We start from the raw sequence: 24,441 nt of genomic DNA on the forward strand, positions 1-24,441 counted from the left end.
TGAAGAACAAGAGAAAGAGGTGAATCTTTTTCCGGTGATGGTGAGAACTATCTCACACCAGAAAGGTAACGAAATACATAGACGATGACAGCTCAAAGTCAAAATATGGGGAGAGGGCAAAAAAACATAGTTATAATTTTCAAAAAATAAAATAAAAAACAATTTTGACTCTGAAACCGTTAATCTTATAATCAACAAATGCGTAGATACAAAGTTATTGAAATTCATTATTCTTTTACGTTAGAGGCTCACTTCACTACTAACAAGTACTATACACACAAAAACAAATTATTCAAAAAAACAAACACAAAATATATTAATATATCACCTACTACTACAAAACACACTAAAAATACCAAGTAATGCTCTTAACAAATAAAAACGACAACAAAATTACATTATCCAAAAATTCATGCTCTTAGCAATAATAAAACAATATTCTGCGCGAAGCGCGGACATCCCCCTAGTGATACTCTAAGAGCATGATTATTGGGAGGTTCTTAGGATGAGGTTCTTAGCGGAATATAAGAACCCGTCTCTTAACTTTTAACTAAAAAAACTAAGAACCGGCTCTTAAATAAGAGTTTTAAGAGAAGGTTCTTAGCTTTTTTAGTTAAAAGTTAAGAGACGAGTTCTTATATTCCGCTAAGAATCTCGCCGAACCTCCCAATAATCATGTTCTAAGTTTCTTCCGGTGAGTTAAAACAATTATTATAATATGTATAAATCATTTAAATGAAAAACAAAATAGAGAAAGTCGAATAACTTACGTGCTAATGTTACAGACGCACATAATATTTTATTATGTACACCACAAACCAAAACTTTGATTTCCAATTTGTCTTGCACGGTTGCACATAAGATTACATATATTAACATTACATAAGCAAAAATTGGGAGTGTGGGCCCCACTAGGTGAGGGCCCATACAAATTTTTCGTGAGCTTTGGTACAAGCCCGGCTCTGTTTAAGCATATGTTAATGACCTCAACTGTAAGCTAGGCTGAATTAAGGAATGGAGGATAAACTCTTCTTCACCTCACAAACAGGTAATAGAATCATTAACAGTTATCTGACCAACAACAAAAGTTTCACTACCAAGAAATTATCTTCTTAATAACTTGTTACTCTGCAAACATTTATCTTTTTGTACAGATAATATTCTTACTATTGTGCTGTGTGGAACGAATGTAGGTCAACGAATTGTACATCAACAAAACCAAGATGGTGATACGGCTGTGCAGTACACAGAGAGGGAAAACAGAGGGCGAGTAAAACAAAGAGATCAGCATAAGTCTTTTCTCGTTTGTAGCCAATAAGAGACCCTTTTTATGTGAATTGAACAATGTGCTTGCTTTTGAATCTAAATGATTTGTTTGGTTTGAAGTTCATTTTAGTTTGTGAATCTTTAATTAGTCTCTCTTTTTCTGATATTTGTCATTCAATAAGCTCTGTGTTGCCTTCGGTATGAAATAATGTACACTTGCTAGTTACTAATCATAAAACTTTCTTAATAGTGTAACATATTCATTGTAACTGTTACCCAACAAAAATGGATATGTAATTGCTAATTGTCATTCATGTAAAAATTTAGTATTTTTAAAAAAAATCTGACACACCACTTTGTTTACAGGTAAACCCGTTACATTTTTACTTGACTAACGAGTAAGCCATGTTAAATGTTTTTACGATACAGAAAGGAAAAAAATGCCAAAAAAAATCCCAAGTCTCAACTCATAAACGTGCCATTTTAATCACCAATTTTCAGTCAAACACAAAAAATCTCATATTTTCGTTGACCAATCTATTTTAGACCCGTTGAAATTCAACCATTAAGTCTGTTAGTAAATAATTAAAATTTTACGGTCCAAAATGATATGGTACGAAAGTATGTGATCTAATTTATTGGTTCCAGTTTAAAAGTTGAAAATTAAAATGTCTTATTTAAATTTGAAAATTTTATGTGTTTTTTACAAAATAATTTACCAAATATAAATTATATATGATTTTGGTAATACACGTTACTTTGAAGGTTATAACTAATCAATCAAAAATTTATTTAAAATAAACACAATGGAAGACAATGTATGTGTTTAGATCTTTTGAATTATATATTTTATATTTTTTTTTGCTAAAGAGGTTTTGTAAAAATAACTTATATTTGCTAAAGAGGTTTTATATATCTTATATTGCTTAGTGTTTTAAACACGCAAACTCAAAGTAAATTCATTTATAACTTTAAAATATTAAAACAATTTTGTAAATATTTTTTTATAAAAAATCATGTCATCTGTAAATGTTTTGAAACAGTTACGAGTATTATGTTTATGTCTGAAATTACTTTAACTTATATACTTTTTTTATTTTAGGTTATATATGAACTTACTTTCAATTATTTTGAATTTGTTAACATCATTATGCATTCTTAAATATAACTGACTAGGTTTTTGGATTGATCAGTTATAATCTTTTATTTAATTTATTTAACCTATTAAACATCAAATTTTTGAGATGAGACTACTACATAGGATCAAAAGCTAATTTGTTTATCAGAATCATAAAATACCATACATATAAAAATTTCAAATTTAGGTAAGTAATTTTAATCTTCAACTTTTAAACGTGAACTAGTAAAATCTCACACTTATGTTGGCCAAGCTATTCTAGACCCGTTAAAAGTCATCCGTTAAATATTTACTACAGTCTTAACGATTTACTTTCAATTGGTCTAAAATGATGATCAATGAAATATGAGATTTATACATGTTTGACTGAAATTTTGGAGACTAAAATGGTATGTTTGTGAGATGAGGTTTTTGGATAATTTTGGTAAATTCATGATTTTTGACGTTTCCCCCCATAAGAGGCCATTTTCATGTGAATTGAACAATGTGCTTGCCTTTGAATCTACAATGATTTGTTAGGTTTGAAGTTTGTTTTCCTTTGTGAATCTTCAATTAGTCTCTCTGTTTCTAATATTTTTTATTAAGTAAGCCCTGTGTTGCCTTCCGGTTGTGAAATAATAATGTACACTACTTTATTTTCCTATCAAATTCACTAACTAACTAAAATCCCCCCTTCTCTATTAATTTCTTTATACAATCTCTCTAAGAAACTAATTTCTCTTTTTTTTTTTTGTTAATTGGCAAATAAGCTCTAAATTTATTCAACCCAGTAAAACTTTTGTACAGAAGCTATAACTATGGATTATATCTATAACCAGCTAGAACTAGAGTAGAAACAAAGAATTAAAATTTGAAAGAAATCTGATCATCATCTTGTGTAAACCATATTTCCATGGTAGACGCCATTCACGCAAGAAACAGCCTCGAGCGACATTTCAAGTTCGTCAACGTCATTTTCTTTTTTTTTTGAATGAATGTTAAATTTATTCATAAAAAAAACCTTATTACATCAAGTGTAAATCTTTATGAATAAAGTCATATCTTCTAAACCCTCCAAAATTCCTATAACAATTTTAAATTCGAGTACTAAACCAAAACTGTAAGCCATTCTCCCACCCTTTCACTCTTTTTGATCTCAAAATACTCAGCTTGTTCCTTATGCCTTTATCCACCATTTTCATAGTAGCCCCAATAGGAGAAGGTTTCTCATTATACTTTATCTTGTCTCTCTCCCACCATAAAGCATGAAGTGCTGCCTGCAATGCATACCGTAGACAGAACCTCTTCTTCTTTTTCATGCCCTCATCGGAGATGATTTCCAATATGCTCAACCAAGCATTTGTATAATCACTGAGTAGAATCCCTTTAGTTAGGTGCTCCCATAGCTGATTAGAGAAAGAGCACTCAAAGAATAAGTGGTTCCTAGACTCCGGCTCCCTTTTGCAAAGAACACAAGTCGCATCAGCTCCAGGATCCCACTGAGTAATTCTATCCATAGTTGACAATCTGTTGCTAGCAGCAAGCCAGGCCACAAACGCAAACTTAGGAGTCGCCTTCGAGAACCATATACTCCTTGACCAATTACATCTCTCCCTGGCCATTCTTAGCAACCACCAAGTTTCATGAGCTGAAAATCTTTGTTTATACCCTGACCCACATCTCCACATATTAACAGCCTCAGCATTCACTCTCAACCTCTCGCTAACAGTCTCCATTTCTGCCTCAATCTCATTTAAAATTCGAGAGCGATACCTTCTTCTTCTTTTATCCCTCATAAGAGCTTCCTCCACTGTAGCCTCTCGTTTAATGCCCATGTCAACAATGCCTCTCTTCTAATAAAGTGATTAAAAGTCCTTTCTCAGACCAATTGTCAAACCAGAATGAGGTCTTTCTTCCATTCCCCAACTTTTTTTTATGAAAATTCCTAGCAACCTCCCTTATTTTTATCATCTTTTTCCACATCCAAGACCCCACTTAAGTGTCCTCTTTTATCTCCCAAAAATTCTTCTGCTTTAGCAAATTACTCTTTATCCACTTCCCCCACAATGAAGATCCCGAAAGCAGTCTCCATATGATCTTTAGAACATTAACTCTATTGACAACCTTGAGGTCTCTAATTCCCAATCCTCCCTCTTCCTTCGGCCCACAGACAGTAGCCCAAGCTACTTTAGCTCCTGTAGCTTTCAGCTTCCGTCAACATCATTTTCACCATTGCTAAACTCTGATAAGTCAGTCCAAAAGCCTATTGTTAAAATCTTAGAATACGAAAGGGATTCAGCGGAAGAATGAGTAAAAGCCAGTGAAAGAAACAAACGATGGTTGGCTTATATACTCATTTCAGATTAAAGTGAGGCCCTTGTTACAAACAAACGATGGTTGGTTTATAAACCTGACTATTTAAACCTAAACCGAAACCGTACCAAATTGTGATCGGCTTTGGTATCAAATCAAACCATAAAAAAAAAGTAAAGGCCGAACAAAAGGCAATGAAAGCCCAGTCCAAAATAAAAGAACCCTAAGACTCGAAATTCAAGAACATCGCCGGTAAACTTAACGACGGCGATGACTAGGCGGTCGAGCTACCTTCGGAAGCGCGTCCAAGAGTTCATTTAGCGTCGCTTCTCTTCCCTCTCCTCTGTTCCATGGCTTGTATTCAACCCCAGTCTTGAACGCCACACGTACCTCGCGGAAAGCTTTACGGATTGTACGATATAGATCTTCTCCGAATGTTTCTTTTACCGCCTCTAGATCATCGACGTTGTAGGGTTTAAACGGCACATCTCCACGTTCCTCTTCTGGCACATCATAGGCTGAGATCATCTTACCAATCCAGAGATTTCTTAGTTGGTGGGCTCTAGCGAGAGTTTCCTCTTCTGTTTCTTCTTCAGATTCCTTGTGACTCAAGCAATTATGATAGAACTTCTGAAAATCCATCCACCCCATGCTTCTTTCAATGCCAGCATACTCATCATCATCAAGGGATGGGTAAATCTAGCAAATACATTGGTCATCATCATCATTACCGTAATAGGATAAATCTATAGGATAAATCTAAAGCGTTGCATGATCAACACACTTACCTTAAGTAGAGAACATGATGCCAATAGTAGTTTTTCTTGTTCTTGATCCAGTTTGTCTTCAAGTGTTATCAAGTAAGAACGCCTGCCATCAACATCCTCTTCTATGATTACACGTTTCTCCACCTCTGGTACCGCTTCTTGATCATCACCCTGGAGCGTGATCACGTAACCACGCCTTTCGTCAGCATTTTGTTCCATAATGACTGCTTTCTCCACCTCTGGTACCGCTTCTTGATCATGATCCATTCTTGAACAGAGTTTAAAACAGAGACAATGGCAGAGCTTTAAAAGGGAGACAGAGACGATGGCAGATTTGAAAAGAGAACGTGATACTTAAAAGAAGAAGGATGAGACTTCTTTGATTAGTCGGTGCCTTATTTGGGCCTTATTCGTATTCGGCCCAAACAGTGAAATAAAAGAATCCTTAAGAAGATTGACAATGGCAAAACTTTATACTTTGTGATGATCAACAACCACAAGTGACTAGAGTTTACGCTTGTCTCTGTTTTTTTGCTCTGTTCTGGTGCTCCAAGTCTTAATCAGATGCAACATAGTGATCAAACGATGTAACGTGGCTTTAAATCGTTTGCATGTGATCAGAACCATCGTCTTACTTATTCCTCCAAATATCCTTGAAGAACAGGTTTAGACCTATTGTCTCTGTTTTGCTCTGCTTCTAGTTCTGTTACTAATGCTGGATTATGTTAGCCTTAGTCTCTTCACTAATAATTCAAATCTTTAATCAATTTCCTAGGAGTGATTATCAAACTGTGAACCGTGGTACACTTTTTCCGACGATGTTGACCACAAAGCAACCAGGATGGTTCACAGCTATGCATCTGGGTCGGGTCCTAACGCTGCAGCTTGGAGACCTCAGATTATAAGACCAACTCACCAGCACAAAATGGCTAACCAGCTGGCTAATATAGAAGGATTACAGAAGCAGACGTTTGTTCCAAGGCCTTTATTTGGTCCAGCTCAGACCTATTTCGTTCAACAACCACATCATCTCAATGCAATAGATTTTTCCATGTACCGTTATTATCCTTACATGAGACCTGAGGCTAATCATTTTTTCAGGAGTGATCAGATGTTTACTCTGACATCACCAAGTGGACAGCCAAGATCCTTTGTGTTAAGTGAGCCAGCCAATATCCTTTGCTTACTGCAATACCCAACGCAGACTCAGAGGCTCGATGATGGACCATCTTCCCACCAAGGTCAACATCAGCAGCAGCAGGCTAAGCCTAGACATGTCAATTAGAGCCGAAACCCACAGTTCGAACCCATCCAGCCCTAAAAATTATCGGACTTAGGCTTAGTTTTAGAAGCCTAAGCCTAAGCCATGGTATAAAAAACGGTTCTTGACATGATTTGTTAAGTTTTTTGTTTTCAATTAATCTCTCTGTCTCTCTCACAGATTGGTTTGGTAAGTTTAAGTGATATTTTAGTGACTTGTTGATAAAGGAAGATTTCTCTTTTGAATAGCTTTAGATGGATTCACTCTAGTCTTCTTAAAGCTTCTTTTATTACAATGCCCACTTTGTATCAATTTCCTAGGGGTGATTTCAAACTGTGAACCATGGCTCAACTCCTCAGAATCGTTTTCGCGTTGGCAGTCTTGTTTCCCAGTGATGTAGGCCTAGGCTGTCAAAGGCTCGCAAATCTATTGGATCAAAGTGATGGTAGATCCAACAAGAGGGGTGGTTCTTCTAATCAATCTGATCGACTATAAAACCGGCTGGATGATGATCTTGGACAGAATAGGTTTTTTGACTGATTCCACAATCAACCACGGAGAAGAACAGCCTGAGCCCACAAGCAGCCTCAATTTCCAATCAAAGAGATTCCACACAAGACTAAATGACCAAATTCACACAAAGACACAAAGACTTTGGAGAATAGAAACTAAGAAGTTTATTATTTCTTGGGTAAAGATTTCGTCCTTACATAGAGGGACCTAATGAGCTTATATAATGCTCAGTACAAAAACTTAGAAAGCTAAACAAAATGGAAACATAATGAAAATATCAAAAACTAGCCGCTAGGCTTAAACGAGGGGATATCGGCCAAAATGGAAAACGTGATCAATGTACCTGGACAACTTTGGGAAGATTCTGGGAGTCTTTGGAGCTTCTTATTGATGGAAAAAATCACCAAATGATTTGCTAGACTGAAGGAATAGAGCCGTTGGGATTTAAAGCAAATCGGCTCCAAAAATGGCAAGTTGAGATGGTGAAGAATCTGACTTATCCAGTGAGTTTTAGTGCATGGTACCAACTCTCCAAGTCATCTTAGATGTAATGAATGATCGTCTGGCTTCCAAACTTGAGTTTTGGTTGCACACTCGTTAGTCAAAGAATTACTTTCCTCAAATAGAACCAGTTCGGATGCAGTGTACGTGGCTTGGCTTGTAAATGGGATATATCTTAAACCATTAATTCTTTTGGGATAAAACCAATTCGCCGCGTGCTCTGGTTGAGTTTAGAATCTATAGCAAGTGTTTTCATTGTTAAACTGCTCATGGTTGCAAAGATATCCTTCTTTGAATGTTGTAAAGTAAAGATATGACTATATATTATTGTGTTGTGTTTGATATGAGAATACAAGATGCATATATATAGCATCAACATTAACATAATGTTAACACTAGATAATGCTAACTTTCCTAAACACTTAGATTAAATATGCTAAGAATATCTTGAAATCAACTTGTTCTTCAAGTCTTTCCTTTTAGTCTTCAGAGTCTTCATGGATTTCAGGGGTTTTATAATATTTGTCCGTAAGATACACATCATGCGGCCCAATATATCTCTAATACTCCCCCGCACGACAAACGTGGGATGCACAACGCACAATCTCCAATTACAAAGCATACCACATATGCCGTGGAAAATACATCGAGGACAGACAACCATGTCAGCAGATCTCAGGGTAAAAACTTCAACTTTGAAAATGAGGGATGAACACTTCAGCTCGTCTTTGGTCTTGATAATGAGAATACATCCCGTGGGCGCAACTGCAACTCCACAAACAATCGTCCTTAACTTGGATAGTCCATAAACAAGACTAAAAACCAACCTAAAACATGAGCATAACTAAAAATCTCCCGTAATGGTTAAACTATAACCAAAGTATCCCAAACTATGGAATATAACACAAGAAATCTCGAGAAATTCTAAACTATAGAATAATCTCTAACAAAAAAATATCCAAACTATGAAAAAAAACACTTTGAGATATTCTAAACTATAAAATAAATATCAAACAAAATTAACCCACGTGAAAGCTACAAACCCTTCTTAAACACCATTAAATCTCTCTGTAACTCTAGCATGCACCCACCAAAACCAAACAATATAAAAAAAATTCTAAGCAAAAACAAAGCATGTAAAGAAAACTATTGCAAACCCCACTAAAGCTTTTAATTAATAAAACCAAACACTTAGTTTAGTTAGAGATCACGTGAACACTAATGCAAACTTATGTTGGTTCATGTCGCATCCCCGTCCCGGGATCTTGACATAGGACCTAGACGTTTCGATAGAAACAAGACTGCCTTGGTTCAGATCAAGAGAATTGATCGTGAACATGGTGGGATGAGTGAAATGATCAGAATGGATCATGGGTCTATGTCAATAAATGGATCAAATGACTTAGATGGATTGAATAGGATGAAGAGAACAAGTTGGGAGAGTTGTACAATAGCTGGACGATGTAGACGGGTAGCTCGATCAGCTGAACAAAGCTCGATCCAGTGCAGTCTAGCTCGGTCCAAGTTATGTCAGCTCAACTAGCTGATCTACTAGCTCACTCAGCTGGGTCAGTTGGGAGTCAGCTCAACTCAGCTGGACTGAGTGTTCAGGTCTCGGGCAGTTGGGCCGGGTTCGGACTATGGTCGGGCCATATGGTCGACCCAAGGTGGCTACGGGCCGGTGGGCTCTTGTGGTCGGGCCATGGGCTTGAGATATCAGTTTGGGCTTGGGTTTGACATGCCTAGATGTTGTTGGACGTGCCTAGATATATCTGGAAACCTCCAAGATCCAACAGGTGCAATCTGGACCGTTGATTGTAATCGATGGCCAAGATCTGTTCCGAAAGGATGCTTGGAAGGGATGTGTTCCTTCGCACATGCCCTTTGGTTTTCTATATAAAGGGAGGACGTCCAGGGATAAATTCATTCAGTCTTATTCAGTCTCATTCTGTCTGAGACAAAGGACACACGTCCTAAACAAAGGGATCTCCCAATGAGAACCGAGGATCCAAATCGGAAGGGCAGGATCCGGGATCAAAGCCATAAGGGCACGATCCGGTTCATGGTGAGTATGGCTTTAGCCATATGAGGCCGTGGCTTTTATAAGTCACTGAGGCCAAGAGGAAGACCTATTCCTGGAGGGATATAGGCGCAAAGGACCAAGGGTCCAAGGGCGGTTAGCCGAGAGACGAACTGACCGATCGGTAAGGGCTATAGCGGTTGTGAGTGGTTCTATCTCTGTTTCTTTATATTATTATGTCTATATGATATATATATGTAACGTGATAGTTAACCATGTTACCACGTCATAGACCCTAGTGTCATGGTTGGTTACGTTGATCGCTAACCATAGCCGAGAGGTTGGATCAAATGGGTACTAGTCGCCAAAGGTTGCGTGTTGCCAAGGGTCATGAGTTACCAAAGGTTGTGAGATACCAAAGGATGCAAGTAACCAAAAGGTACGAGATACCAAGGGTTGCAAGTATCAAAGGGTACGAGGACCAAAGGGTACCAATGACCAAAGGGTGCATCGTGATCCCAAGGATGCAATGTATCGTGATCCAAGATCTGCGATCATATCGTGATCCAAGAGGTACGAATGTGTCGTGATCCAAGAGGTACGAACGTGTCGTGATCCAAGAGGTACGAACGTATCATGATCCATGGGATGTGAACGGGTCGTGGCCGAAAGGGTACGAACGGGTCGGGACTGAAAGGGTACGAACGGATCGGGACCGAAAAGGGTACGAGTGATTCGATGGTTAACAGGACACCACATGCATTATGTTGGGCATGGATCACATGATGGCAATGGGTTGTCAGCTATGTCAATACATGAGTGTAGGGAAATAGCAAAGGCCTTAAGGGCTAGTGCAATCCGTACAACATGATTGATGTATGAACCATAATCCATGGTTAGTGGTTGGATTGTTCTAGCCGCAAAGGCTAAGTGGGATATCTTACAATCAACTTCGGGTTGGTGAGTAGGATAGGCACCATATGCCTTATGTAGGGTGTAGACCCACATGATGGCAATGGAAGGCCGGTTATGTCAATACCTGCTAAGTAGACGATGGCTTATCAAGTCTAGTGGTCGGATCATGTTTCATGACGATGGTTCGATGGCTGAGCACTAGTATGGATAGTCACGTTGCTGGAGTAAGAGTATTGATGTGATGCTTGTAGATATCAACCTTGGTGTTGATAACTTCGAGATTGGCTAAGAGTCATGACGAAGTATATGGCTAGTACTATGTGTCGTAGACCATAAGTATTGAGCCTAAGTATGATTGTTCAAGGAAGACCGTGTAAGATCTGATCATGGTTGAGTATGGACGACCTGACCTCTGGATGATGGTCCAAGGTGTCGGTACTAACCTGATTAATGAATGCACCGGTTGGTATGAACAAATCATATTTGTTGTCTGGGTTAAGTCCCAAGGCCGGTCAGGCCAGATGATGACTCATCAGTTCCAAGTCATGTGAGGATGGTTGGTTGATTGACTTAGGATCTAATAAGCTTTGTCAGTCTAGAAGATGGACTGGGTACTATTGCCTATAAGGCAAAAGGATTTCGGATTGTGCATGAGCCAAGAAAGGCCAGATGTATATCCTTATCCTTTCAAAAACTTCTCAAAGGTTACTTATGTCTGTGGGGATGGTTGGTTGAATGACTAAGTACCTAGGGGAGCTGTTTGATGCAGGATTCAAGATAAGGACCTTAAGTAAGATCATTGAGTGATCGTGGTCCAGCCATCAAGCAAGAGCAATTCGAGTCAATGGAGGAACGATGAGCTAATAAGCTCCGTAGATGTGGCAAAGGTATGATCTAGCATTTACTTATGTAGATCTAGATAGAATGGTTTAGGGGAATGAAACCTCAGAATAGTATGACTTGGTTTGGGTTTAGGATTGACCTTTAAGCTAATCGGTAGTTGTGTAAACTGACCAAAGCTAAGGTAATTCGACCAGACAAGTGTTAGATTGGTTTTAGACCAATGGTTAATTAGAGAATAATCCGCTGCGTATCTGTTGAAAGGATCTAGGCTATAAAGGACTAGGAAAGTCTTTAGCTAAGGTCTAAGTTAGCCCTCGCCTTTAGGCGATATTATAATTAAAGGGCGAAAAATTAAGAGGTTCGGCCAGGAAGTGGACCGAGCGACGTAAGGCTTCGACCGCGGCCTAGTCGGCCGGATCGGGGTGTTACAGTTCACATCATCATTCGGGTCATCTTCATCGTTGCTATCAGCGTCTTCATAGTCAACACCACCAATGAACACCATCAAAGCTGTAAAACTTATAATGCAGAAGTTTTAATTTTGATCCCAAAGAATCGTCGCCTCTGATACCATGTAAAGTACTATATATTATTGTGTTGTGTTTGATATGAGAATACAAGATGCATACATATAACGGTAACATTAACATAATGTTAACACTAGATAATGCTAACTTTTCTAAACATTTAAAATAAATATGCTAAGAATATCTTGAGATCGACTTGTTCTTCAAATCTTTCATTTTAGTCTTCAGAATCTTCGTGGATTTAAGGGGTTTTATAATCTTGGATATATCTTTAATAAATGCACCTATGTCGCTGCTGGCTCCAATGTGGCTTGTATGGTTGATCTCATGAGTTGGTGGTCAAGCTACTGACTTGGAGTCCTCATCACTCAGTCTCCATTTCAGCAGCAGCATCCACTAACATCTGCTCAGAACCATCGCTTGAGATGGATCCTCCACACACGCAGCAGAGACAACATCTTGACTTCCCCATAGATATGATTCACCGCCAAGCTTCTCCCAATGCAGCAGCATCAGCACCATAGCCTCAAATAAATCATCAACACCGTAGTCTTATTCCTCCAAATATCTCTGGCTCTCAAATGTCTCAAGTGATGATGCCTTTGCCTCTTGAAGAACACGTTTAAGCCTATTCTATCTGTTTTGCTCTGCTTCCTGGGTTGAGTTTCTCAGTCTGAGTTTCTTTCTTTAAAATGTTACTTCCCCGTTTTCGTCAAAGAGTAATAAAAAGAGAGTGGTTCGTTCATAATCTGTAATCCAAGAAATATATTCAAATCTGATAAAACCTAATGTCATTGATCAAATCAGGCCAAGATAAACAGAAGGACCAACAAAGGCCCTAACACACAAAAAAACGGAGAAAACCCTACACGAAAGCCAAGATTCAAGAACCGATTCAATCATCCCGGCGAATAACATTTCTCTTCCTCCGATGAGCGATGGTTCGAACTTTATCCACAATTTCTTGTAGACTTGCTTCTCTGCTTGCCTCCGAGTTCCAAGGTTTTACATAGTACCCTATCTTCAAAGCAACTCTAGCCTCGCGGAAACCTTTAAGGATGGTTTCGTAGAGATGATCACCATAGTTTGATTTCACGATCAAAAGCTGCTGCACATCGTGTGGAAGAAGCAGTCTGTCTGTTCCAAAACTTGTGAAGCGTCTTGGCTCTCATCTCGTTGGTTTCGTCTTGAGGGTCTTTGCAAGCTTCAACAAACTTCTCAAAAGGAAGGCAGCCCATGATTGTTTGTACGCCGACACAGTGCTCTAACTCAGGATATAGCTGAAGAAAGAAAACATTTGGTGGAATCAAAACCCTTCTTAGAATCCAAGAAACAAAAAAAAGAAACCATACCTTAATCAAGCGGCAAGAAGCCAAAAGCACTTCTTCCTCTGCACTTTCTATCAGTTCTTCGAGAATACCCACAGCACCTCCATTGAAAATCTTGCCTTCCATGGATAAGAGAAAGTGTGGAGTCGTTGTCGTTGTCGATGTCGAGTGGAAGAGAAATAAACCGATAACTTCTATTAGCTTTTTTGACTTCTTTGTTAGAGAAAGCAATAAGATAGATCTCTCTCTCTCTCTCTCGCTCGGCTGATAATAAATAGAAGTTAAATGCCACTGTTCCACGTCACAGATGATTTGTTACGCGGGGCCCATTGTAAGCATCATGAAAGATTCTGTTTTAAGTATAGTCTCTTCCAACATTTTTCAGTTCTTGTATATATATGCATGCATCATTGCGGTCTTCATAATCCAAATAAAATACTCTTTCTTATAATAATGATGATTCAGTTACGAGGACAACTTCTAGCCTTTTTTTTTCCTTTTCTTTTTATTATAAGTAGGGCTGTTAAATATGGTAAAACCGTACCGAACCGAATCGAAATAGACAATATGGTTTGGTTTTGGTATATACCATATAAACCGAATGGATATAATTTTATAAAAACCGTAGGATTTGGATATAACCGATTAAACCAAATAAACCAAACAAAACCGATTAAAAGTAGAAACATGTAAATATGTATCTATTTTATAACAATACATGAAAATCTATTTGTTATATAAGTTAAATTTGTTTTAATAACTATTACCATAATGTTATAGTAATAAAGAACCTTATATAATTTGTAAAACACTTGAATACATCGCAATTCAGACATCTTATTTTCTAAGTCTTTTTTTTATCTTTTTGCTTTATTTTAGTATTCACTAAATTAATATGAAGATGATAAATTTGATGGAAAATAATTAATGGAAAATTTTCACAACTTTTTTCTTATCTATAAACAAACAGAGTTTCGTGTTCAATCGAAAAAGAATGACTTTAATGAACACTAAATATGGAAGAGTGGAAAAACTTTTCTTTCATGTTTCTGTTTTGTTTCATATTTTTATTTTCAAAATTTCAGGCTTTGATTTTAATTATAGATTTGATGGTTTTATTTGATGGTAGAAGCATTTTTACGTTTTTGTTCATTTATTTGAACATGTGATATTCCGTGTTTTTAACGGTTTTAAACTCGTTTTGGAGCAATTAAATGGTCGGTTTTAATTAATGTTTTGGTCTATTTGATGCGTTTTGGTGTTCTTAAGTGTAATATGCAGGTTACTAGATAGCTTGAAAGAAAAGAACGCATTCGGGATTTATTCAGAAGCAAGATGGACCGAACAATGGACCGAACGAGAAGTATTGATCGCACAGAGCCACAGATCGACCGATCCGTTCCATGTGGATCGACCGATCCACGGTTTCAGCCACAGATCGACCGATCCGGTCTATGTGGATCGACCGATCTCAGGCGCTACGGGCTCCACACGCACAAACGAGCTTTTCACTCCTTTTTACCCACTCCCCTCAATAATTCAAGGGAGCACTCGACTTTGGAGACTCAGAAAAGACCAGGGGGCGACCAAGGAGGAGATTTACAAGTTCTAGAGAGAGATTTGAGTGTTTTGTACTTGTTTTGGTGTGATTTGTGAAGATTTGTAAAGGAGTTCATCTCAAAACCATTTGGAGAAGATCTTCTGAACCTTTACTCTGTTTTAATACAATCTTATCATGTTTTCTTCATCAAAATCGTTTTGTTCTTGCTTAGTTATGTGTGAGTAGTCATCTAGTTGGGTTTAGGGGTTCTCATAGGGGATTTCTTGATGTTTTGATCCATAAAACGTGTGTAGACTAAGGGATTACGTTTTGGTTCTTCATCTAATGGATTTCTTACTGCTTGAACTGAATTGATCACTTAGTTCATGATATTAGATTGTTTGATGCACCGAAAGTGATTGTTTGAACTTCCGAAAATACTTTAGATGAGCAAAGTGTCCTTAACCCTCGGAAGTTGATGTTATTGCGCTTTGTGAACATATTGAACCTGTTCTTAATGCTTGTTTAGAAATTGAAACTCAGCGGAAGTTAGTGTGGAGATTTCTATAACATAGAGAATTAGCGCTACGGAAGTAGGTTAATTCTAATATCGTGTTTGAGTTCTAGACGGTTCTTAATATATCCCTGTGTCTTCCATTAATTGTATCTTGATTAAAAAGAAATCCCTGAGAATTCCCAATGCCCAACGTTTGTTTTAAAATAGTTTTCAAATCGTTTAAATCATCTTTTTACAACTTGTTTATGCTTTGTGACACTAGAGAAAATTAAATAAAAACCAACAAAAATATATCTTGTTTCGCTGTAGCTATTAACTTGTCTGCAACTCTACGTGTGATCATCGGTCCCTGTGGATTCGATCCCGTATTACTACTGCGTACTTTACTGTGCACTTGCAGTTAGATAATCGGGTTAAAACTCGAGACATCAAGTTTTTGGCGCCGTTGCCGGGGACCATTTGGTCACCCTAGAGTTAATGATCAGTTTAAGACTATAGCATTTTTTTTATTTTGTCTAATGTTTCTGTCTTTCTCTTTTTGTTTGTGTTTTCAGGTGAATGAGCGGATTTCATACTAGAAGCAAAGGATCATCGAATTTAATACCTTTGGAGTTAGAGCTCGGCCGCCTAGAGAGACAAGTGAAAAAGAAAAGACTTGAGTCCGCTGAAGAGGTTGAAATGGCTGAACACCAAGAAGACCAATTTCAGGACAACCCGCAAAATCCAATTCCTGTAAATGAACGAGAAGGCAACAATGCTGGTGATAATCAGCAGGCTGGTGTAGCTGCAAGACAACAAGCTGGAGACTATGGCATGCCTAGGATGACGCTTGCACATTATGATACACCAGATGCATTCTATGCCGATCGTTCTGGGATTCGCCCACCTCCCATTGAGAGAAGAGACTTTGAGATCAAGACTGGTCTCATTAATTTGGTGGAGAAAAATCCGTTTCATGGAAACCCGTCTGAGGACCCGATGTATCACTTGGAGCATTTTGAGCGAGTCTGTGACACCAGCAGACATAATGGAGTTCCTCAAGGCGCTTTGAAATGCAGGTTGTTCCCGTTTTCCTTAGCTGATAAAGCTATCAGATGGTTAAAGTCCATCCCTCCAGGATCTCTTACTACATGGGAAGAGACAAGAGCTGCTTTTCTACAGCATTTCTTCACCAAGTCAAGGTCCACATATCTGAGAAGCAGAATTGGAAGCTTTCAGCAACTTGATTCAGAAAGCTTTCATGAGGCTTGGGAGCGTTTCAAGGAGTACACACAGGACTGCCCTCACCATGGTTACACCGATGTGAGTTTGCTGAACATTTTCTATAATGGAGTTCATGAAGAGAGTCAAGATGCCATGGACACAGCAAGTAATGGTGATTTCATGACCAAGACTGTTGAAGAAGCTTACACCTTGTTGAACAACCTGTCATCCAGCAAAGCAAACCGCAAGTCAAGGTTTGATACCAGCCAGAAGGGTGTTGGTTATGAATCCAAGAAGATAGATGAGCTGAATGCCAAGATTGAGATGCTTCTCAAGAGAGATCAGAAATCTGTGAAATTTGTGGAGGAGCAAGGCTATCGTTCCTCACAAGAAGCTGTTGGTGATGATTCAAGTGATATGCAGGCTGATGTGAACTACATTGGTGGTCAAGGAAACTACAACAGAGGCTACAATCAGAACCTTGGGTGGAATCAAAATCAGCAAAATAATCTGTCTTACCGGAGCAACAATGTGGAGAATCCACAACATCAGTCCTACCCTCAGGCAGGAAACAGGCAGAACCAGAATCAGAACCAGAGTGTGTTCAACCAAGGATTTCAGAACAGAAATCAATATCAGGGGAACAACTCGGGCAACTCAGGATTTCAGCAAAGGCAGCAGTACAACAACTATCAGAATCAAGGAAATGCCTCTTCGTCACAGCCTTCTCAGGATAACGAAATTAAGAAGATGCTGCAAATGGTGCTAGAAGGTCAGAAGAATAGCACTGCAGAGATAAACACCAAGGTGGATAACATGTATGGAGAGCTTAATGGGAAGTTCGAAGCTTTGAACACCCATTTGAAAGTTTTGGAAAAGCAAGTTGCTCAAACCGCCTCCAGCAGCAGAACAGCACCTGGATTTCTACCAGGGAAGTCAGAGACGAATCCAAGGAGTTTGTGAATGCTATAACACTTAGGAGTGGAAAAACGATTGAGGAATCGAAAGAGAAAGAGATCGACCGATCTCAAGAACAGATCGACCGATCCAAGGGGAAGGAGATCGACCGATCCAAGGTCGACCGATCGGATCGACCGATCCGGTCCTTCCGGATCGACCGATCCCGTGTCGACAGAGCCAAATTCCTCTGAGCCTGAAGAGGTGTATGTGGCGCCTCCTGCTTATGTTCCTAAGGCTCCATACCCATCCAGACCAAGGCAGAAGATCAAAGAACGTGAGTACGAGAAGCTAAAGAACCTTGTTGGGGAGTTACATGTGAGATTGCCATTTGTTGAAGCGGTGAAGATGGTACCTTCTCTTAAAAGGTACATGAAGGAGATTCTTACCGATAAGATGAGCCTAGAGCGGGGTGTGTTGATGCTCAATGAGGAGTGTAGCGCAGTTCTACAAAATGTCATGCCTAAAAAGCGTGAAGATCCCGGAGCATTTGTTCTACCATGCCGCATTGGATCACTTACTTTTGAGAAGAGTCTCTGCGATCTGGGTTCAGGAGTGAGCCTAATGCCTTTCTCTGTCTCTGAGAGGCTAGGCATGACGAACTACAAACCTACAAGGATCTCCTTGGTCCTTGCTGACCGATCAGTGCGAAGACCAGTCGGTGTACTAGAGAACATCCCTGTTGGTGTTGGAAAGGGATACGTGCTTACCGATTTTGTAGTTCTGGAGCTGGAAGAGGAACCTAAAGATCCTCTCATTTTGGGCAGACCATTTTTAGCTACTGCTGGAGCCATGATTGATGTACAGAATGGGCATATAGACTTACGTCTAGGAGACATGGCGATGAGATACAATGTGGAGAAGGTGCTGAAAAATCCGACTATTGATGGACAGACTTTCTGGGTTGATACATTGACTGAACTGGTGGAGGAAATGGATGAAGAGTTGCACACTGATGATCCTCTACAAGTCGCATTGACCCAAAAGGAGAGTGAGTTCGGGTTCATGAACCAAGAAGTGGTTGGATTTTCTGAGATTTTGGATTCAGCCCCACCGATTGAGAAGCATGTCGCCTATGTCAGCCTTGAAGACTCAGGCACCGATAAAACCGTCAAACCGTCATCCTCCCAACCAGATTGGAGTGAGGAGAATGCTCCAAAGGTGGAACTTAAAGCCCTCCCAGCTGGGCTGAGGTATGCATTCTTGGGACCGAATTCCACATATCCTGTTATTATTTGTGCTAACCTGAATAATGTGGAGACCGCTTTGCTTCTTTCAAAATTGCGAAAGTATAGAAAAGCATTGGGGTACTCTTTGGATGATATTACAGGTATTTCTCCAGATCTTTGCATGCACAAGATTCACTTGGAGGATGAGTCAAAGACGTCCATAGAGCACCAGCGAAGACTGAATCCCAAACTGATGGAAGTTGTGAAAAAGGAGATTCTAAAGCTGTTGAGTGCAGGGGTGATCTACCCAATTTCAGACAGCACTTGGGTGAGCCCGGTTCATGTGGTTCCTAAGAAGGGTGGCATCACTGTCATCACAAATGAGAAGGATGAGCTGATTCCTACCAGAACAGTCACAGGGCATAGGATGTGCATTGACTACAGGAAGCTAAACTCAGCCACAAGGAAGGACCACTTCCCACTTCCTTTCATTGACCAGATGCTGGAAAGACTAGCCAACCACCCCTACTACTGTTTTCTCGATGGCTACTCTGGGTTCTTTCAGATACCCATTCATCCAGACGACCAAGAGAAGACAACATTCACCTGCCCATACGGTACTTTTGCCTACAGGAGAATGCCTTTCGGATTGTGCAATGCTCCTGCCACTTTCCAGAGATGCATGATGTCGATCTTTACTGATCTTATTGAGGACATTATGGAGGTTTTTATGGACGATTTCTCAGTCTACGGTTCTTCATTTAGCGACTGCCTTGCTAATCTGTGCAAGGTGCTGGAAAGATGTGAGGAGAAGAACTTGGTGTTAAATTGGGAGAAGTGTCATTTCATGGTGAAAGATGGCATTGTTTTGGGTCACAGGATATCAGAGCAGGGTATCGAGGTTGACAAAGCAAAGATTGAAGTTATGACCAGCCTACAGCCTCCCAGGACAGTGAGGGATATTCGGAGTTTTCTGGGACATGCCGGTTTCTACAGGAGGTTTATCAAAGACTTCTCTATGATAGCGAGGCCACTCACCCGTCTGCTGTGCAAAGAAGCGAAGTTTGTTTTTGATGCTGACTGCCTCGCTGCGTTTCAGATTCTCAAGAAGTCTCTAGTCAGTGCTCCCATTGTGCAGCCACCAGATTGGGACTTGCCATTTGAAATAATGTGTGACGCAAGTGATTACGCGATTGGAGCTGTTTTGGGGCAGAGAAAGGACAAGAAACTCCATGTGATCTATTATGCCAGCCGAACGCTTGATGATGCTCAAATCAAGTATGCTACCACTGAGAAGGAGTTGCTGGCAGTAGTTTATGCTTTCGAGAAGTTCAGGTCCTATTTGGTGGGCTCGAAAGTAATTGTGCACACAGACCATGCAGCCTTGAAGTACTTGATGACGAAAAAAGATGCTAAACCGAGACTCTTAAGGTGGATCTTACTGCTACAGGAGTTTGATATTGAGATCAGAGACAAGAGAGGAGCAGAAAATGGAGTGGCAGATCATCTTTCCCGAATGAGAGTGGAAGCTGAAACACCACTGGATGATACATTACCCGAGGAGAATGTCTATGTGATCACCTTGCTGGAGGATGAGTATTTAGATCAGGCTGATTGTTGTGTCATGAGACAAATTCAGGATGATCTCCCATGGTTTGCAGACTTTGCAAACTACCTATGTGCTGGAATTGAACCACCGAACCTGAAGGGGTATGAGAGGAAGAAGTTCATGAGAGATGTGAACCACTATTACTGGGATGATCCCTTCCTCTACAAGAGATGCTCAGATGGTTTATTCAGGAGATGCGTTCTGGAGAATGAGATGCAAGGGATTCTTTTCCACTGCCACAGCTCAGAATACGCAGGCCATTTTGCAACATTCAAGACGGTTTCTAAGGTCCTGCAGGCTGGTTACTGGTGGCCTACACTTTTCAGAGACGCCCATGAGTTTGTCTCAAAGTGTGATGCATGTCAGCGGAAGGGTAACATCAGTAAGAGAAATGAGATGCCCCAAAATTTCATCCTTGAAGTTGAAGTTTTTGATGTATGGGGAATTGATTTTATGGGCCCTTTCCCATCTTCTTATGGAAATGAGTACATCTTGGTTGCGGTTGATTATGTCTCCAAGTGGGTGGAAGCAGTAGCCAGCAAGACAAATGACTCTAGTGTTGTCAAGAAAATGTTCAAGACAGTCATTTTTCCAAGATTCGGGATCCCGAGAGTGGTTATTAGTGATGGAGGCTCTCACTTCATCAACAAGACGTTCGATAAACTGCTGAAGAAACATGGAGTAAAGCATAAGGTAGCTACACCTTATCATCCTCAAACAAGTGGGCAGGTTGAAATATCGAACCGAGAAATCAAAGGGATTTTGGAGAAGGCTGTAGGCAAAACAAGGGAAAGACTGGGCTGTGAAGCTTGATGACGCCTTATGGGCGTATAGAACCGCCTACAAGACTCCCTTGGGCACCACTCCTTTTAATCTGGTCTATGGAAAGTCTTGTCACCTACCTGTGGAATTGGAGTACAGTGGTTTTTGGGCAACAAAGTTGATGAACTTCGACATTAAAACCGCTGCAGAAAGGAGGATGGTTCAGTTGAACGAGCTGGACGAGATTCGGTTGAACGCCTATGAGAACACCAAAATCTACAAGGAAAGAACTAAGGCGTGGCATGACAGAAAGATAATCCCGAGAGACTTCGCTGCTGGAGACAAAGTCCTTCTGTTCAACTCTAGACTCAAGCTATTTCCTGGAAAGCTTAAGTCTCGTTGGTCCGGACCTTTCACCATCACAGAGGTTAGACCTTATGGAGCTGTTGTCTTGGAAGACAATGGGAGGAAATTCACCGTCAATGGGCAGAGGCTAAAACCTTACTTCACAGATGCAAAACCCGAAGAAGGAACCAACATTCCTTTAACGGAACCCGATCTCGCCTAAGGACAACAAAATAGTCAGGCTCGCGACTTTAAACAAGCGCTGACTGGGAGGCAACCCACATGGTTTGATTTTCTTTCTCTTTTTGTGATTATGTTTTCTTGTGTGAATTGATTTTTGGTTGTGTTTTTAGATGATTTTCAGGCATGTATCACGATCAGGCAGAGATCGATCGATCCTAAAGAAACAGAACGGGCGATCCCTGTAAGAGATCGGTCGATCCTACACGTATGGATCGGTCGATCTAAGGCGCTCACGACACCGCTGCTGGACCTGAGGCAGCGGAGGACTCTGACGATGATGGAGCCTTGGAGAGGCGCTCCAAGAGGCGCACTGACCGCAACGCCTGATCGGTAATCTCTCTTGGAATTATTTTCACACCGAGACGGTGTGAAGTAAGTCTGGGGGAGGATGCTACTTATGTACCATATTGCTTTTATTTCTTTTATTTTCTTTGTGTTTTAAAAAAAAAAACTCTCTACGTATTTTTCTCAGACCCTGTGATGATTATTAGACTATTTCCTTGTGTGTTGTGCATTACATTTCATATTGACCATTTTTCAGGACTGTTAGCGCAGACAAACCGAGGAACCACTTGACCAAGCAACCTCTCTTTAAATCTTTTATCAAGTCTCGGTGAATTGTAATCGATCAACTATTTTTGACCATTAATGAATTTAATTTCTTTTGACCAGGAATCAACATCAGGAAACGGTATACAATATACACATTCAGGATTTTCTTTACCACATTTTACCATTCTTTACTAATCCTGAATGGCCAGACTCATCAATAGTTTGGTACCTCACCTACACCTTACCCTTTTATTTCATCTCCATGCATTCTTACACACTGATCATATGTGCATACATGTGCAAAAACAATGGAGAGATTAGGGTAGACATGGTTCATCCGACTGCTTAGGTAGGATCGGAACATTTAGGTGGTTAGACACGGACCTGTGTGTCTAGAGGTGTAAATAGAAAAATTGGGTGTTGTAAGTGTGTGATTGCATCGCAGTGTATATATTCGATTTCGGTTTGTATAAGTTTTCGTTCTAAAAAAAAAAAAAAAAAAAAAAAAAAAAATGAAAAAAAAAAAAAAAAAAAAAAAGAGTTCATGTTTATATCTCATTCAGTAGATTTGATTTAGACATTTTTTTTTTATTTTGTGTACTAGAGATGATGCTTTGTTTTAATTTGGGGTTAGAGTTTGAGATTTGTTGGGTTTTGATCATTTGAGACTTGAGCAGTTCGAAAACATGGTTATCAATATACTCGGTCTCTCCAGCGATTTTGCATAATGTTTTGCATTTTTTTTTGATATCGCTGATACCCACAAACACTTGAGCCTCACCTAATTAAACACTAAAACAGCCTCCCAAACACCGAGCCCGTTAAACCTGATGGAGATATCTTTGGTGGAAAGGTCACGCACTTTTTAATGAATGTAAAGAGTTGATTACTTGAAACTGAGACTTGCAGGTCTGAAATATGGAAAGGTTTGCGCGGTCTTGGTGGGGATTTGGAATGAATGCCTTGACAGTCTCTGATTTAAGTGGTTAGCGAAATCACAAGGTAAGGTCTACTGAGGGTTAGTGAGCTCCCAAATTTTAATCCTCTTTACTTGAGGACAAGCAAAGATTCAAGTCTGGGGGAGTTGATATTCCGTGTTTTTAACGGTTTTAAACTCGTTTTGGAGCAATTAAATGGTCGGTTTTAATTAATGTTTTGGTCTATTTGATGCGTTTTGGTGTTCTTAAGTGTAATATGCAGGTTACTAGATAGCTTGAAAGAAAAGAACGCATTCGGGATTTATTCAGAAGCAAGATGGACCGAACAATGGACCGAACGAGAAGTATTGATCGCACAGAGCCACAGATCGACCGATCCGTTCCATGTGGATCGACCGATCCACGGTTTCAGCCACAGATCGACCGATCCGGTCTATGTGGATCGACCGATCTCAGGCGCTACGGGCTCCACACGCACAAACGAGCTTTTCACTCCTTTTTACCCACTCCCCTCAATAATTCAAGGGAGCACTCGACTTTGGAGACTCAGAAAAGACCAGGGGCGACCAAGGAGGAGATTTACAAGTTCTAGAGAGAGATTTGAGTGTTTTGTACTTGTTTTGGTGTGATTTGTGAAGATTTGTAAAGGAGTTCATCTCAAAACCATTTGGAGAAGATCTTCTGAACCTTTACTCTGTTTTAATACAATCTTATCATGTTTTCTTCATCAAAATCGTTTTGTTCTTGCTTAGTTATGCGTGAGTAGTCATCTAGTTGGGTTTAGGGGTTCTCATAAGGGATTTCTTGATGTTTTGATCCATAAAACGTGTGTAGACTAAGGGATTACGTTTTGGTTCTTCATCTAATGGATTTCTTACTGCTTGAACTGAATTGATCACTTAGTTCATGATATTAGATTGTTTGATGCACCGAAAGTGATTGTTTGAACTTCCGAAAATACTTTAGATGAGCAAAGTGTCCTTAACCCTCGGAAGTTGATGTTATTGCGCTTTGTGAACATATTGAACCTGTTCTTAATGCTTGTTTAGAAATTGAAACTCAGCGGAAGTTAGTGTGGAGATTTCTATAACATAGAGAATTAGCGCTACGGAAGTAGGTTAATTCTAATATCGTGTTTGAGTTCTAGACGGTTCTTAATATATCCCTGTGTCTTCCATTAATTGTATCTTGATTAAAAAGAAATCCCTGAGAATTCCCAATGCCCAACGTTTGTT

At 39.7% G+C, this 24,441-nt stretch overlaps 3 protein-coding genes, 1 long non-coding RNA gene and 1 other non-coding gene across 5 annotated transcripts; 1 reads left to right on the top strand and 4 right to left on the bottom strand.

Moving 5' to 3' along the window:
• Positions 1-3,477: 3,477 nt before the first annotated feature.
• LOC106431516 lies at positions 3,478-4,218 on the bottom strand. Its single transcript, XM_013872312.1, has one exon. It carries the CDS (start codon positions 4,216-4,218, stop codon positions 3,478-3,480), a length of 741 nt encoding a protein of 246 aa, XP_013727766.1.
• A 501-nt stretch (positions 4,219-4,719) lies between these two features.
• BNACNNG15930D lies at positions 4,720-5,933 on the bottom strand. The gene is made up of 2 exons (XM_013872311.3): positions 5,485-5,933; positions 4,720-5,395 (listed from the first exon to the last, which is right to left on the bottom strand). The coding sequence occupies exons 1-2, from the start codon at positions 5,728-5,730 to the stop codon at positions 4,955-4,957; spliced, it is 687 nt and encodes a 228-aa protein (XP_013727765.1). The 5' UTR covers positions 5,731-5,933; the 3' UTR covers positions 4,720-4,954.
• An 18-nt stretch (positions 5,934-5,951) lies between these two features.
• On the top strand, positions 5,952-6,971 carry LOC111203976. The gene is made up of 2 exons (XR_002656388.2): positions 5,952-6,127; positions 6,239-6,971. It is a non-coding gene; the product is annotated as an uncharacterized LOC111203976 (long non-coding RNA).
• A 5,817-nt stretch (positions 6,972-12,788) lies between these two features.
• Positions 12,789-13,647, bottom strand: LOC106431518. The gene is made up of 2 exons (XM_013872313.3): positions 13,396-13,647; positions 12,789-13,323 (listed from the first exon to the last, which is right to left on the bottom strand). The coding sequence occupies exons 1-2, from the start codon at positions 13,495-13,497 to the stop codon at positions 13,120-13,122; spliced, it is 306 nt and encodes a 101-aa protein (XP_013727767.1). The 5' UTR covers positions 13,498-13,647; the 3' UTR covers positions 12,789-13,119.
• Positions 13,648-16,616: 2,969 nt separating this feature from the next.
• LOC125584766 lies at positions 16,617-16,723 on the bottom strand. The gene has a single exon (XR_007321675.1). It is a non-coding gene; the product is annotated as a small nucleolar RNA R71 (small nucleolar RNA).
• Positions 16,724-24,441: the final 7,718 nt, after the last annotated feature.

This window comes from Brassica napus, chromosome C3 (assembly GCF_020379485.1).
Source record: "Brassica napus cultivar Da-Ae chromosome C3, Da-Ae, whole genome shotgun sequence".
NCBI classification, from domain to species: Eukaryota; Viridiplantae; Streptophyta; class Magnoliopsida; order Brassicales; family Brassicaceae; genus Brassica; species Brassica napus.

Bases quoted from the DNA above. Each gene is read 5' to 3' on its own strand.
- BNACNNG15930D (XM_013872311.3), bottom strand. From the start codon at position 5,730: ATGGATCATGATCAAGAAGCGGTACCAGAGGTGGAGAAAGCAGTCATT. The intron at 5,396-5,484 runs GTAAGTGTGTTG...TGTATTTGCTAG, and splicing joins CATCATGTTCTCTACTTAAG to ATTTACCCATCCCTTGATGA.
- LOC106431518 (XM_013872313.3), bottom strand. From the start codon at position 13,497: ATGGAAGGCAAGATTTTCAATGGAGGTGCTGTGGGTATTCTCGAAGAA. The intron at 13,324-13,395 runs GTATGGTTTCTT...TTCTTTCTTCAG, and splicing joins CTTCTTGCCGCTTGATTAAG to CTATATCCTGAGTTAGAGCA.
- LOC106431516 (XM_013872312.1), bottom strand. From the start codon at position 4,218: ATGGGCATTAAACGAGAGGCTACAGTGGAGGAAGCTCTTATGAGGGAT.